Genomic DNA, 12421 nt, shown 5'->3' with positions numbered 1-12421 from the left:
CAAATAAAACAATCAAGTTATACCAAACCTGATAAAAAAAAATAAAAAATCACTTTTATTGAATTAAAATGACTCCATTGCAGTGGTTCTCCCCTCTAACTACATTTTCCCAGCTACTGCTAATCATGTCCTTTCTGCTCAGAAATTCTACTTATAAAAATATATGACATCACAATGTAGTTTAGGCTGGGGGTGGGGTGGGGGGCATCGTCACACAGCCTGAGAACCCCGGAGACCGTTTACACAACAATGATTTTCAAGTGAAAACGGAAAACTTTTGTTGCATTTTGGGCGTCCGTTTACACGTCAACGGCTCTCAAAGCCAAAAAGGCATCCCAAGGTGGACCTCTCTGAAAAAGCGTCAACTCTGTCTCCTTGGAAACGGCGGAAAACCGTTCTCCTGCACGCCCTCCTGGGACTTGGTAGTTTTATGGTTGAGTCACCTGGAATAGCAAATCAACTCGGTCGTCCGTCCACGTGGATGTCCGCGTTTTCGCCATGGTTGATGTTTATAGCGTGTTGTTTTCTGTGTGCATGTGTGTGCGGTTTCATTATGACAACAAACAACAGCACCCACTTGTGGCCCAACATAAGAGCTCCATTGTTTTCAGCGTTTCTTACTGTGTAAACACAAAAGTCTTCTGAAACCAAAATGCAAAAATAAAGCATTGGCGTCACTGATTAAGCTGCTGGAGTACGTGGAGAGAAACCCACCACACACAGGGAGAACATGCAAACGCCACACAGAAAGCCCTATTCAGCCTGGAAAGGTCGACCTTTTGACCATGAAGCAGGAGCGCCAGCCACTACACCAGAGAGATCAAATCCTCTGAGCTTCAGAGAGGTGAGCTCAGTCTTCTCGGATAATGACATGAATCCCGAATATACATAGTTTTAATGTCAAATTGTTAGAGTTAGTGCCTTGCTCGGAGAGCGGGTGGGACGAGGGACGGCGCTCAGGGGCCCACAGTATTGACCACCAGCTGTGGGAATCGAACCCAGGGTCTGCTTCTCTAACCTCTGCTCACTATGAGGTGACTAACCACCACACCACTGTGCCAACAATAATGAAATGGTAAATGAAATCTACCAGAGTTGTGTTAATGAGTAAACCCAGTGAACGTGCACATCACTGAGTTCCTCTCTGGACGAACACTTTCAGATGTAAACTGACTGATTGATGGACGGGTCTTTTATTTTCTCAGTCAAGCAGCTTCACGCTGCGTTTTTATAAAAAATAAAGAAATAAAGAAATAAAAAAAACCCTGCTGCTCGTCCTAATAAATTCCTCTTGATTTATCCCCCCTCGGACCTGATTACGTGGATGTAAATATCCAGTGAAATATACGGTGCGTCTCCTCCCGGAGCAGCGGCGGGCTCGTCCTGGTGGGTCAGAGCTTCACTGCCACTCACAATTATTTATTAGCCCACATATTGACTCTCTATCCATCACGGCGTCGCCACCCGGTCCGGTCACATCTCTTTATGTTTATTACGGTGTCCCACCTTCCCGGAGGATGATTGACGTGCTCGCAGAGGACCGAGGTGGGACTTGCGCGCTTCCTTCCTCTCCAATCGCGGCTCGATGGGCGGAGGCTTCTCCCATCCACACTCTGATTATGAGTCAGTTTGCAGACACGAGCGGAACAATAACAGTTGCGTTTACTTTGTGTCCGAGAGCTCCCGCGGACAAGTTTCTGCCTCGTGCATGCGGGGCGCGTTTTTGGCGCATCCAGCTTTGCGCATATCGGAGGTTGTTATTTTTTTTTTTTTTTTAAATCTAGGAGGAGCCTGGCGCGCGCTCCACTTTTAATCACATTAGGAGCCTTTTAATGTTCAATCCTGTGTTTTTTCCTCCGTTACAGTAGCTGTGCAGGAGTGGCCAAAGCCAAAAGCAGCGATTCAGATCAGATTTCACCTAAACCAGCCTGGAGAGAGAGAGAGAGAGAGGGGGAGAGAGAGAGAGAGAGGGGGAGAGAGAGAGAGGGAGAGAGATAGAGGGAGGGAGGGAGAGAGAGAGAGGGAGGGAGGGAGGGAGGGAGGGAGAGAGAGCCAAAGAGAGAGAGGGAGCGCAAGAGAGGAGAGAGAGCGAGAGGGTTTGTCAGTCTCCCTCCTCCCAAATCCAGAAAAGCTTACCAAGGAAAAAAGGAGGAGTGTCGGAGCAGAGAGAGAGAGAGAGAGAGAGAGACGCCGAGGAATCCAGAGGAATTTCCGAGGATATTTTTTTTTTCTTCTTTCCGCTTCTTGCTATTTTCCAATCCAAAAGTTGGAGGGGAGGCAGCGGGGACCGTGGTCAGGGATGGACGAGCAGCCGCGGTTGATGCACTCCCACGGGGTAGGCATGGCCGGACACCCCGGCCTGGCGCAGCATATGCAGGATGGCACGGCGGGGACGGACGGAGAGGGAAGGAAGCAGGACATCGGAGACATATTACAGCAAATAATGACCATCACAGACCAAAGCTTGGACGAGGCACAGGCGAGGTGAGGCCACGCACGCGCGCGCACGCAAGCACGACAAGCCGCACACACACTTGCGCGCCTGTTCCTCACATATCGGGGATGCGGTGGGAGATAATAAACATTGTGGGGTTTTCCTAGTCTAAATGAAAGAAATTTACGCCCACTGAAGTGCGGAGACTGCGAGGGGAAAACAGCTTCAAACTTATCACGGATCACGATTAATTATTGAAAAAGAACTTTTAGGTTTTTGGGTTTTTTTTTTCCCATCAGAAGTATTAATTATTGCGGGGTTGTTGCAGATTAGGATGAGAGGGGTTCGGGATGGAGCTCCGCTGAGACTCTGCGCCTTCTTACAAAGGAGCTTACATTGTAATCCTGAGCAATAATAACATGACACAGAGCCTCTGTATGCACTATTGGTGATATTTACAAACACACTGCTTTTTCATTGGCTGTAATTTTGTTGCATTTCATGATCTAAATAAGAATAATCTGTTTAAAGTTGCGAATTCCAATAATAAATACAATTCAAGCCAAACTTATTGATTGGAATAAAGATTATTGAATATATCTGATCAAGCTATTGCTGCTTGGTGCTTTATAAATAAGCATGCCTCATGTTTCCCTCCTCTGGTGTAGCTTTTCTTTGTTACCACTTGTTTGAATATTGATTTGAAAAGTGGTGTCCCTGTCCTCTTTTTAGGAAACATGCACTCAACTGCCACAGAATGAAACCTGCTCTCTTCAACGTCTTGTGTGAAATAAAGGAGAAAACAGGTGAGCGCCCACACGGATGCGAGCGCGGGTTTAATGGCGTTTCCGTGGCTCAGCATCACTTGTTTTTGTTTTGTTTTGTTTTTTTCTTCTTTTTCTTTTTGTGTTTCTTTAAAGATGAGCAGAAAATGTGGATTTAATTGCACGGGGCAGAGGTCAGGCTTGTGAAGGCATTCCTCTCTGAAGCCAGGGTGCATTTATGTGGTATAAAACGTGTAGTTTGTGTGATTTACAGCATGTTTTCCACCAGATCTGTCACACATCACATTTGTGAGTGGCTGTCATTGGAGGGGAGTGTTTCCCAGCTGAGGTTCAGGCCTTTGTGGGGGCCGCTAACACCCCCCCCCCCCCTTGTCTGTTCTCCCTGGGTTGAGTTTGCTAAGTGAGCTGTTTTACATGCAGAGGCAGGTCAGGAGGATTCTCTGTTTATGTTGGCGACGAGGGTCAAAGTCATGAAAAGGAATGTGTGAATTATTACTCACTTAACAGCAGATTAAAAGCAGAGCGGCTCGCCTGATGAAAGCCTGTGAACATCCTCCAAGGGAGGCGGCGGAGCGCCGGCCCTTTCAAGGGAGGAAATAAAACAAAATATCCAATATAACCTTATCTCCGAACACAACTTTTGAAGCTGACTGAGATTATCGAGAGGGCCTCGTCACTTTGTCTGCTGAAGACAAACAGCTTTGCGCCGTACGGAGGAGAAACCATTTTCATTAATTCAACATGAGGTGTTATTCGCTGACATTTCACTCCTGTGACTCACAGTTTGGCTCAGGTATTTCTTCTTGTTGTTAAAAAAAAAAAGAAGGGCAGGAACGTGCGGACACTTGAGATTTTCATCAGATTTGCAAAGGTTAAAGAGTGCAGCCCGTGCAGGAGGAAGCTGGAGTAGGACGGGGGCCCTCTTTCTAAATTGCAAGGCTTGGAAAAGTGAGAGAGTAATGCCTGGCTCTTTGTAAACTGTCTGGCGTCTCCTCGGGTTCAACCAGAGTTCGTTTCCAAAAAGAAGAACAAAGTGACTTGGACCTTTTCCTGGCTTTTCCTCCCCTGCCTCTCCTCTCTTCCCACCGTTCTTGGCTCCCCTCGGATCCTCGTCCTCTCTGCTCAGCACCAAGTTTGGAAGTGAGCAGGTTACATTTTCTCATTGAAGTTCACTTTGCTCAAAGTGTGGCTGGATGACACAGTGAAGCCTTTTAATATCAGCCCTCATTAAGCCCCCAACACTGATCTAATCTGGGAAAACAAGACTGCTCTGTCCCTTTTACCTCAACCTTTTGTGCCAACACATTTAAAGCCACTCAACTGAAGTTAAAATCCTCCAGTAAAGACACATTTTAAGCCGCATTGTTGGAAAAAGTCAAGTTAATTGTCTGTTATCCAAACATTATCCTTTTCAACGTCTCCTGTATTTCTGAAGCAATCAAATCATCGACATTTTCAAATCTGGATAAAATTCTCATTCAACAAGCTGCTAAGATATTTAAAACGCTTTCACTTGGTTGTCTAAAGCGAACCTAAAGTATTTTTTCCTAAAACAGTAATTAAACTCTGCCTTAGTGAGCAGCATCCACAGACCCCTGACACAGGTTCATGTCACATTCAAATGACTTCTGGGTTGAAAAAAAAAAAAAAAAAAGACGTTTTAAAAGTGTTGCGGCGTGTGACAACATGTTTCAGACATGCAAATCTAACTGTGACTCATTACTAAAAAGCTATTTTAAGCCTTGAGGAAGCGGTGTGAATGGAAATGATATTACACCCGATGAGCCCGGGTGTAACTTGAGAAAGAAAAGATGTTTAAGACATTTTCTGACTAACATCTGGATCTATGAAACAAACTAAAATCTTTTATTTATTAATAATATTCAGTTTTGAGCCCTGTGTTTTGAAGAATATACGCGTTTGAAACAGGTTGATTTTACATCCAAGGAGCCACTTTGAGTTGGAATAATATGTATTAAAAACATCGATTCTGGTTTCGGGTTAAAAGATGCTGAATTTAAATTTAAAGTACATTCCGCCACACTTCTGTATTGGATCTATGTGGAGCTTGATGTCACTCAGAAACCGATGAATTCTGAAAGTGACCTTAAAGTTGTTTTCTTTTATTTTGGCGCCCTCACAGCTCTGAATAATGTTTCTAATAGTTGTCGGCTTGACTGTCGAGGATAAAATATGTTCAAAACAACATGGTACTGTCGGATACCTGTATCAAGACATAATAGAAACACTCTGGCTGTGACGTTCTCTGGGTGTTTTGTTGGAGTTTAACAACTTTTTGCTGAAGGAGAAGTCAACATAAACATTATTCCATCATGATATATGAGGCTACACTCACATTTGAAAGGGTTTGTTTTGACAAATCCAGTCCAACGTTACTTTAAACTTCTGGATCTACATGACTCAACGTTTACCTAAAGAGTGACCCGGCTGTGTTTATGAGCACCGGCGGCTTTTATTAGACAAAAGTCTGATTTCAAAACTTTGTTGGTCTTTGTGCCGTCCCAGCTGAGTTTTCATGGTATTATGGCCCAATAAAATGTACATCAGTAACAGGTAATATCTCAAATCCAAATGATTAAAACATGCTTAAAAGACATTCAGTGAGCTTGACTTACATGCATTTCTATTCCTCGAATAGTGAAACATTTATTGTATAGGAATATGATTCCAGGGTTACCGTTGAAATCTTTTTACAAATATAGTCCATTTAATGAAGCCAGAAAAGTGACCTAATTGTAGTTTTACGTGATTTAAATATTCTTCTCATTTGGCAGCTATAAATAAAGTTTGTACAACTTGACTTTTCTTCCTGCCGCATCTAAAAATATATTAGTTGGACACAGCTTGATATCACGAACTGAATACCAGAATTAAAGGAGAAACTTTCTTAACTCTCGCAGGTCTGACGGCGACCGTTTCCTCTGATTGAGACAATATTTCCCTCACTTTAGTCAAGTGTACGCAACTTAAATAGAAAAACTACAAACTTGAAATTTTATGTTGGATCTACATGCAGATTTATGTTACCCAGATACTGGAATAACATTATTTATTTTGTGGAAAAGCTGTCTGCCTTTAAAGTGTCAAGCTTCTTTAATGTATAACTTCAAATATCCGCGATGTGTTGCTCTTTCTCATCAAGTGAAGTTTGTGCCTCTTGTATGAAATAAAGGCTTCAAACTTTGGATCTTTACGGACCGTGGATTTAACAAGCTTCAGTTTAAGATATTTCTCTGAATATATTCACTTCAAATCTCAGAAAAACAAAGTTTTATACAGTTTGAGGAGCTTGACTTTTCACACAGGTCTCGCTGAGAGAAACATTAACATTGTGACAACATGAGAAAACACATAAAAACATTAGATTTGTCAATCCAACCACTTTTTTTGTGACTGTGAAGTCAAACAAGGCTTCACGTTGTTTACTTGAATTGTTAAAGTATTTTTAATTCCACTTCAATTTGCGTTGATCTGATTTGCCGACTTGATTTGATAAGTCATGTGATAACATTGAAACAATTCATTAAAGTTTTGTCCTTTTTTAATTTGTCTTAATTAAAATGTTTCTCTTAAATCATTAATTAATACATTTAATTTCATGTCTTCAAACGGCCGTATCCTTATGACAACTGAAATGAAGGCGGAAAAATTAATTCACCAAAATCAAAATGTGACGTTGGAGTCACATGCGGCTTCATGTAACTTAAATGCTCTAAAAACGTGTTTTTTTTAACTGAACAATTAACCCCGATATCATGAAGAATTGCACACTGAGTCGGGCATTAGAGTTGTAAGTTCATGGTGTGATGTATGATAACAGCACAAGATGTTTTTCAACAAGTTATTTTTTGAGGGGGGGGGGGGGGGGGGTACAGATTGTCTGTCTGTGATTCAAACTAAATATTGGTTGTGTAAATAATGTGAGTTTTACTCTCTGTGCGCAATAGGCGATAGTTGCTGTACTTGAATTTAGAATTACATTGATTTAAGTATTAATTCTGTATTCCAGAGTGCTTTTAAAGAGGTGCTGGACATTGAGATAGGTATAGTTTGTGCAGGAATTCTGTAATAAGTCAAAATAATAAAAACACTTTCTCAATGGGTGGGATACTGTATGTACACCAAGGTGGGGGTGTAATAACTCCTCCCCATTCTCCCCCAGTAAACCGCACCGTGAAAAACCACAATAACACATATTAACTGATAATTAGACACTATATAAAGTTAATTTCTCCCCCGAAAAGGCTTCAGCTTGGCACAGAAAAATGCCATTTCTAAACGTTGAAGCGGTGTGTTGCGCCCGTCTGCTGCGAAAGGTTTTATTTTTAAGAGCTTTGAAATGTTGAGTGTGAGAATGGAGAGCGAGCGTTTGAAGAGCTGAGCCGGGCTCATCTTCGCCCGTCGCCGGTTTGTGCCGACCAAACTGAAAATCCTTTCACTGCAGTGACAGAGAAAATGACTCAAACCTTCAGCATGGCATTTACAGCCAAATGTGCTGAGTGCAGAGTATGCGAGCGCAGTACAGCCTGTAATTTGTCAGGCCTTTTTTATATTCTTTAGAAAGAGTCAGCTCCTCTACGTCGATGCAGTCAGAGTGTCTCAGAGAAGAAGAAGAAGAAGAAGAAGAAGAAGGCAGAGGAGGGGGAGGAGGAAGACGATGAGTGCGGCGGCTCCGATTTGAAGCTCTCGCCTCGAGACCTTTTTTATACCGGGGAGAGGAAACGTTTCTCCTCCGCAGGCGACATTTGCTGCACGTATTTGCGCGCACATGTGCTGCGTGCGTCATTTTGATCGTGGCGCATTAGTAACAAAACACAATCCTCCTCATGGAGTTTATTTCATTAATTGTCTGATTGGCTGTTTGGTTTCTAACGTGTCAGAAAACGGTGAGAAAACTTCAGTGAAATGTTGAGTTTAGTCTGGAAAATGAGCCCATCATCACAGGGGATTAAAGAAACCAAGAATATTCACATTTAACAGGCTGGCATTTAACAGTTTTAGCATTTTGATTGTCAGAAATCTGGTGAATGTCGCTCATTTTCCTGTGATTTGGTTTGTTGGTTCATAATTACATTCTGTGAAAACATTGTAAAATATCTTGTTTTGCCGAATCAAACCAGCTAAATATTAATTAAGGAGACTATCGCTGATAGTTTTACCCTCCTTATTGGATTTATTTCTCAGTAAAATAATATTTTGGTCAGAAAATAATGAAAACGTTTCAGCAGTGTTTGCGTCAAGGCTGAAATAATCCTCAAATGTGGAGTTCAGTCTTAAAATTTCTCCATTCATTCACTTTATTGTCGTATTTATCCAAATATCTTCTTTTTTTTTGTCCAAAATAAAAAATTGTAACCCCTCTCAGATGCTAAATAAATGTATTTCTATGTGAAATATCACAGTGGGAAGGCTGTGTGTTCCATCCCTGCCTGCCTCTCACAGGAGTTTGCATGTTCTCCCTCTGATTGTGGAGGATTTTTCCTCGCGCGGTCCAGAAAACAAGCATGCGACCCTTCACTCCACAGCCAACATATAGTCTCTTTATGATCATAGAGGACCAACAACACGGAAATATTCCCTTTCATGAGGCTTCTTAAAGAAAAAGACTAATTAATGAAAACATATGGAATAGAAATTCATCTTTGAAAGCCGGTGATTAGAATTATTTCAGGTGGATTGTTGGACAGATTACTTGTCATTGTGATATTTGACAGAAAACCATTTGAAGGAAGTAAAGGTCCAGATCAGTTGAAAAGTTGTGAAAACCCAGGGACAGTGTCGATGTCAATCATCCTGAATCGTCTCATTTTATTCAGTCTAAAGCAGCTTGGATTAACTTTATTATGCTGCAGGACTGACCTCACGTTTCTGAAGCCGACATTAGAGAATTTGATCTTTCTGCTGGTTAGAGATCTGAGGAAGATTTGAGTCCGGTTCGGTTCCTGTGTGTGGTGAGTTTTTCCTCCACGAGCTTAATTAGTGACGCTTACGGCCTTTTTACACAACGATGTTTGTAGTGAACATTTCAGGAAAACTCCGGGCTTACACGGCGACGTCCGTTTACACAGAATTTGCAGAAACGCTGAAAACAGTGCAGTTACATGAAGTTACATTCAGTGGTTCCAGACACCGTTGTCGTGTAAACGGTCGCCCAAAAAAGCACTTAGAATGTATTTCTATTCAAGAGTGACTCTGGCTGTATCTCGCAGTGTGACAGCAGGAAGTAACGATCAGATCCAAATAAAGAAAAAGTGAACAAATGTAAGACATATGTGTTGTCCATTCCCAGATGTGTGTGTTGATAATCCTGGTTCAGCAGCTTTTGTTCCAGAACCTTCTGTCTATTTGATCCTCAGCTTTGTTTTCTTCATCACGGTAACAAGTTTTTCTGCTTTATTTTATAAAATTTTTTACTTTCTTACCCTCTGAATTCTTTCTGCTGCTCTCTTAGTGTCATTTGTCTTGCTCTGTCAGTCAAATACAAGAGTAATCAAGGTTTTTCTGTGTTACTGTCGCAGCTTTCTGTGGTCATACAGAGACATCTAGTGGTCACAGATGGTATATACCATATATTTTCATATATATATCACTTCTTGATGTAAATTGCATGTCCGCCAAACAACAACAAATGAGTGACTTATAGTTAAAAAAAATTGTGTTTTTGAAATTTTAAAATCTTCAGGAAGTTAATAGATTTCATACACAGTATCAGGATGCTAAATGCTCAATTCTAACCGTCTGGAGTCCGGCATTGAGCAGCAGTAAAATTCAGTATGGTTGTTAACTGGTTCTCAATACACAAAATTAAATATTTTTCTCTGTTTTTTGATTTCTCGCCGGCTGCGGTGGCGTCCGTCCAGGATGTGGAGGATCGTCTTCATCAGACATCAGAATTATTGTTGCAGATGAATATAAGAAGTGCACCAGGCTGCAGGAGCTTTAAGTTGCATTAAGAAGAGACATGTGAAACCAGTCACAGGTGCATTGTGGGACGGCGGTCTGTTGTGACAGCAGCAGCGTTAATGTGTCCGTCGGCGAGCGTGTCTTTAACTGTTGACCCCCCCGCGGCTATCTGCGGCGGGGTCGCCTCTGTGTCATGGCATTGGGAGTATTTAGCCAGCTTAAACAAGCTGCCGTTCACACGCCGGTTAACAGAGAACTTGTGCCCCCCCCCCCCCCCCCACACACACACACACACACACACTTCCCAACCGACAGGGTTATATTTCACACAAAATGTTTACCCCCCCCCCCCCTTCCTTCTGGCCCCTCTCCATGTTCCTTTCTTTTAAACATGATCATTGTTTCTCCGGTTCCTGAGAGCACTCAGTTTGTTTTCCTCAGCCGGCTTCACATCCTGTGAGAGGTGTGTGTGTGTGTGTGTGTGTGTGTGTGTGTGTGTGTGTGTGTGTGTGTGTGTGTGTGTGTGTGTGTGTGTGTGTGTGTGTGTGTGTGTGTGTGTGTGTGTGTGTGTGGAACCATTGCTGCTCAGGAAGCTGGCACGTACCGGTCGGCCCGGTAAGAGAAGCCAGACACCCGGGCTGTTTGTGGGTGTCACATTTCAGGCCAAACTCTTCCTCCCTCTCCCTCTATTCTTTTTTTATCCTCTCCCTCGCTCTCTTTATTCCTGTATCTCTCCCTCCTTTTTCTCTCTCTTACTCTCCCCTTGACTTCTCTCTCCCCCATTCACTCTCTCTCTCTCTCTCTCCCTTCTTTCTCTCTCTCTCGCTGTCATTCCTCTTCTCTTCTTTTTCATTACATTTCTTTCTTTCTTTCTCTCTCTCTCTCTCTCTCTCTCTCTCTCTCTCTCTCTCTCTCTCTCTGTCATTCCTCTTCTCTTCCTTTACATTACATTTCTTTCTCTCTCCTCCCTGCTCTGTGCCAGCAGCCTCATGTTACCCCCGTGTTACCCCCATTCAGCCTCTCGGGTCAGATTGAGAGCTCCTGCATGACTAATGTGATCAGACGGATAATGCATTACACCGCTTGAACTTATCAGACCTGCTGAATCAGTCCATCGCGCTAACTGCCCCCCCCCCCCCAGTGCCCCACACCGGTGTAATAAATTGACAAACAAAAAACAGACAGGAGGAAAAAAATTGGCTTCAAGTCACTTTTCTAATATACTATATACTTCTCTTTTTGTAAAACTGCTATATTGTTTTAGAACACGTTTGAATAAATGAAGCAAAAAGATTTAATCACGTTCTGTTTTATTTATTTTAATATTACGTCGATTACAAAATGTCCAAAAACTTAAGTAAAATACTTTTCCTCCATCCATCTGTCTCCTGCACCGCTTAATCCTGTTCAGGGTCACGGGGCGCTGAAACCAATCCCAGTTAACTATGTGACACCCTGGACAGGTCGCCCGTCCATCACAACCACACATCTATCTATCTATCTATCTATCTATCTATCTATCTATCTATCTATCTATCTATCTATCTATCTATCTATCTATCTATCTATCTATCTATCTATCTATCTATCTATCTATCTATCTATCTATCTATCTATCTATCTATCTATCTATCTATCTATCTATCTATCTATCTATCTATCTATCTATCTATCTATCTATCTATCTATCGTACATTTAGGATTTATTTACTGACTCAGATTCTTGTGTGCAACTTCTAATAGTTTTCAATTACTATTATTATTTTTGTCTTTCATTTGTTCATTTTGTCTGTGAGTGTTTGTAAATACTGTATTTGCAATTTTAGAAACAAATAACAAACAAATGTTAGATTTTTTTTTTTGGGGGGGGGGGGGGGGTTATGACATGGAGCGATTACTGATCTCATCACCTTCTGTGTGGATGGAAGCTGATGATGACTCCTGCTGGTCTTCGCCGGACTATCAGCATTAAAGACTGATAGTGCGGCTCCTGTGCAGCAGTGGATGGTGCTGGTCAGAATGCCTCCCGCTGCTGCTGTTTTTCAGTATTTAATTGACACGGCCGTCCATGATGAGTTCAGGGGTTAGTGTTGCCTCTCTTTGTTACTCTCCTCTCATCTCCGGTGACAGATGGAGGCATTAGTCTCCAATGTGGCGCTGTCCTGAAACTAATGGCTATGTCCTTGGTTTTCCCGGCTCGGGCTCCGAGACTGTATATCTGTCCCCGGCGTGGAAGTGCCGAAGCAGCAGTTTATCCCCCTTCTCCTCCTCCTCCTCC

The 12421-nt window shown here is 42.4% G+C and overlaps 1 protein-coding gene across 4 annotated transcripts in view; it reads left to right on the top strand.

Annotated features, from left to right (window-relative positions):
• Positions 1-1633: 1633 nt before the first annotated feature.
• Positions 1634-12421, top strand: part of LOC308122218 (pre-B-cell leukemia transcription factor 1) — a 74125-nt gene continuing 63337 nt past the window's right edge. For all 4 annotated transcript variants that reach the window (XM_080483917.1, XM_080483915.1, XM_080483916.1 and 1 more), the window contains exons 1-2: positions 1634-2484; positions 3167-3240. In XM_080483917.1, the coding sequence (XP_080340043.1) occupies positions 2300-2484; positions 3167-3240 (259 nt within the window). In that variant the 5' untranslated portion in view covers positions 1634-2299. The remainder of the gene's footprint in view (positions 2485-3166; positions 3241-12421) is intronic.

The sequence above is a fragment of the Lipophrys pholis genome (genome assembly GCF_963383615.2).
Source record: "Lipophrys pholis genome assembly, chromosome: 1".
Classification (NCBI taxonomy): Eukaryota; Metazoa; Chordata; class Actinopteri; order Blenniiformes; family Blenniidae; genus Lipophrys; species Lipophrys pholis.
Note: the sequence above shows the minus strand (reverse complement) of the source record. Positions and strands in the feature narration are given on the sequence as shown.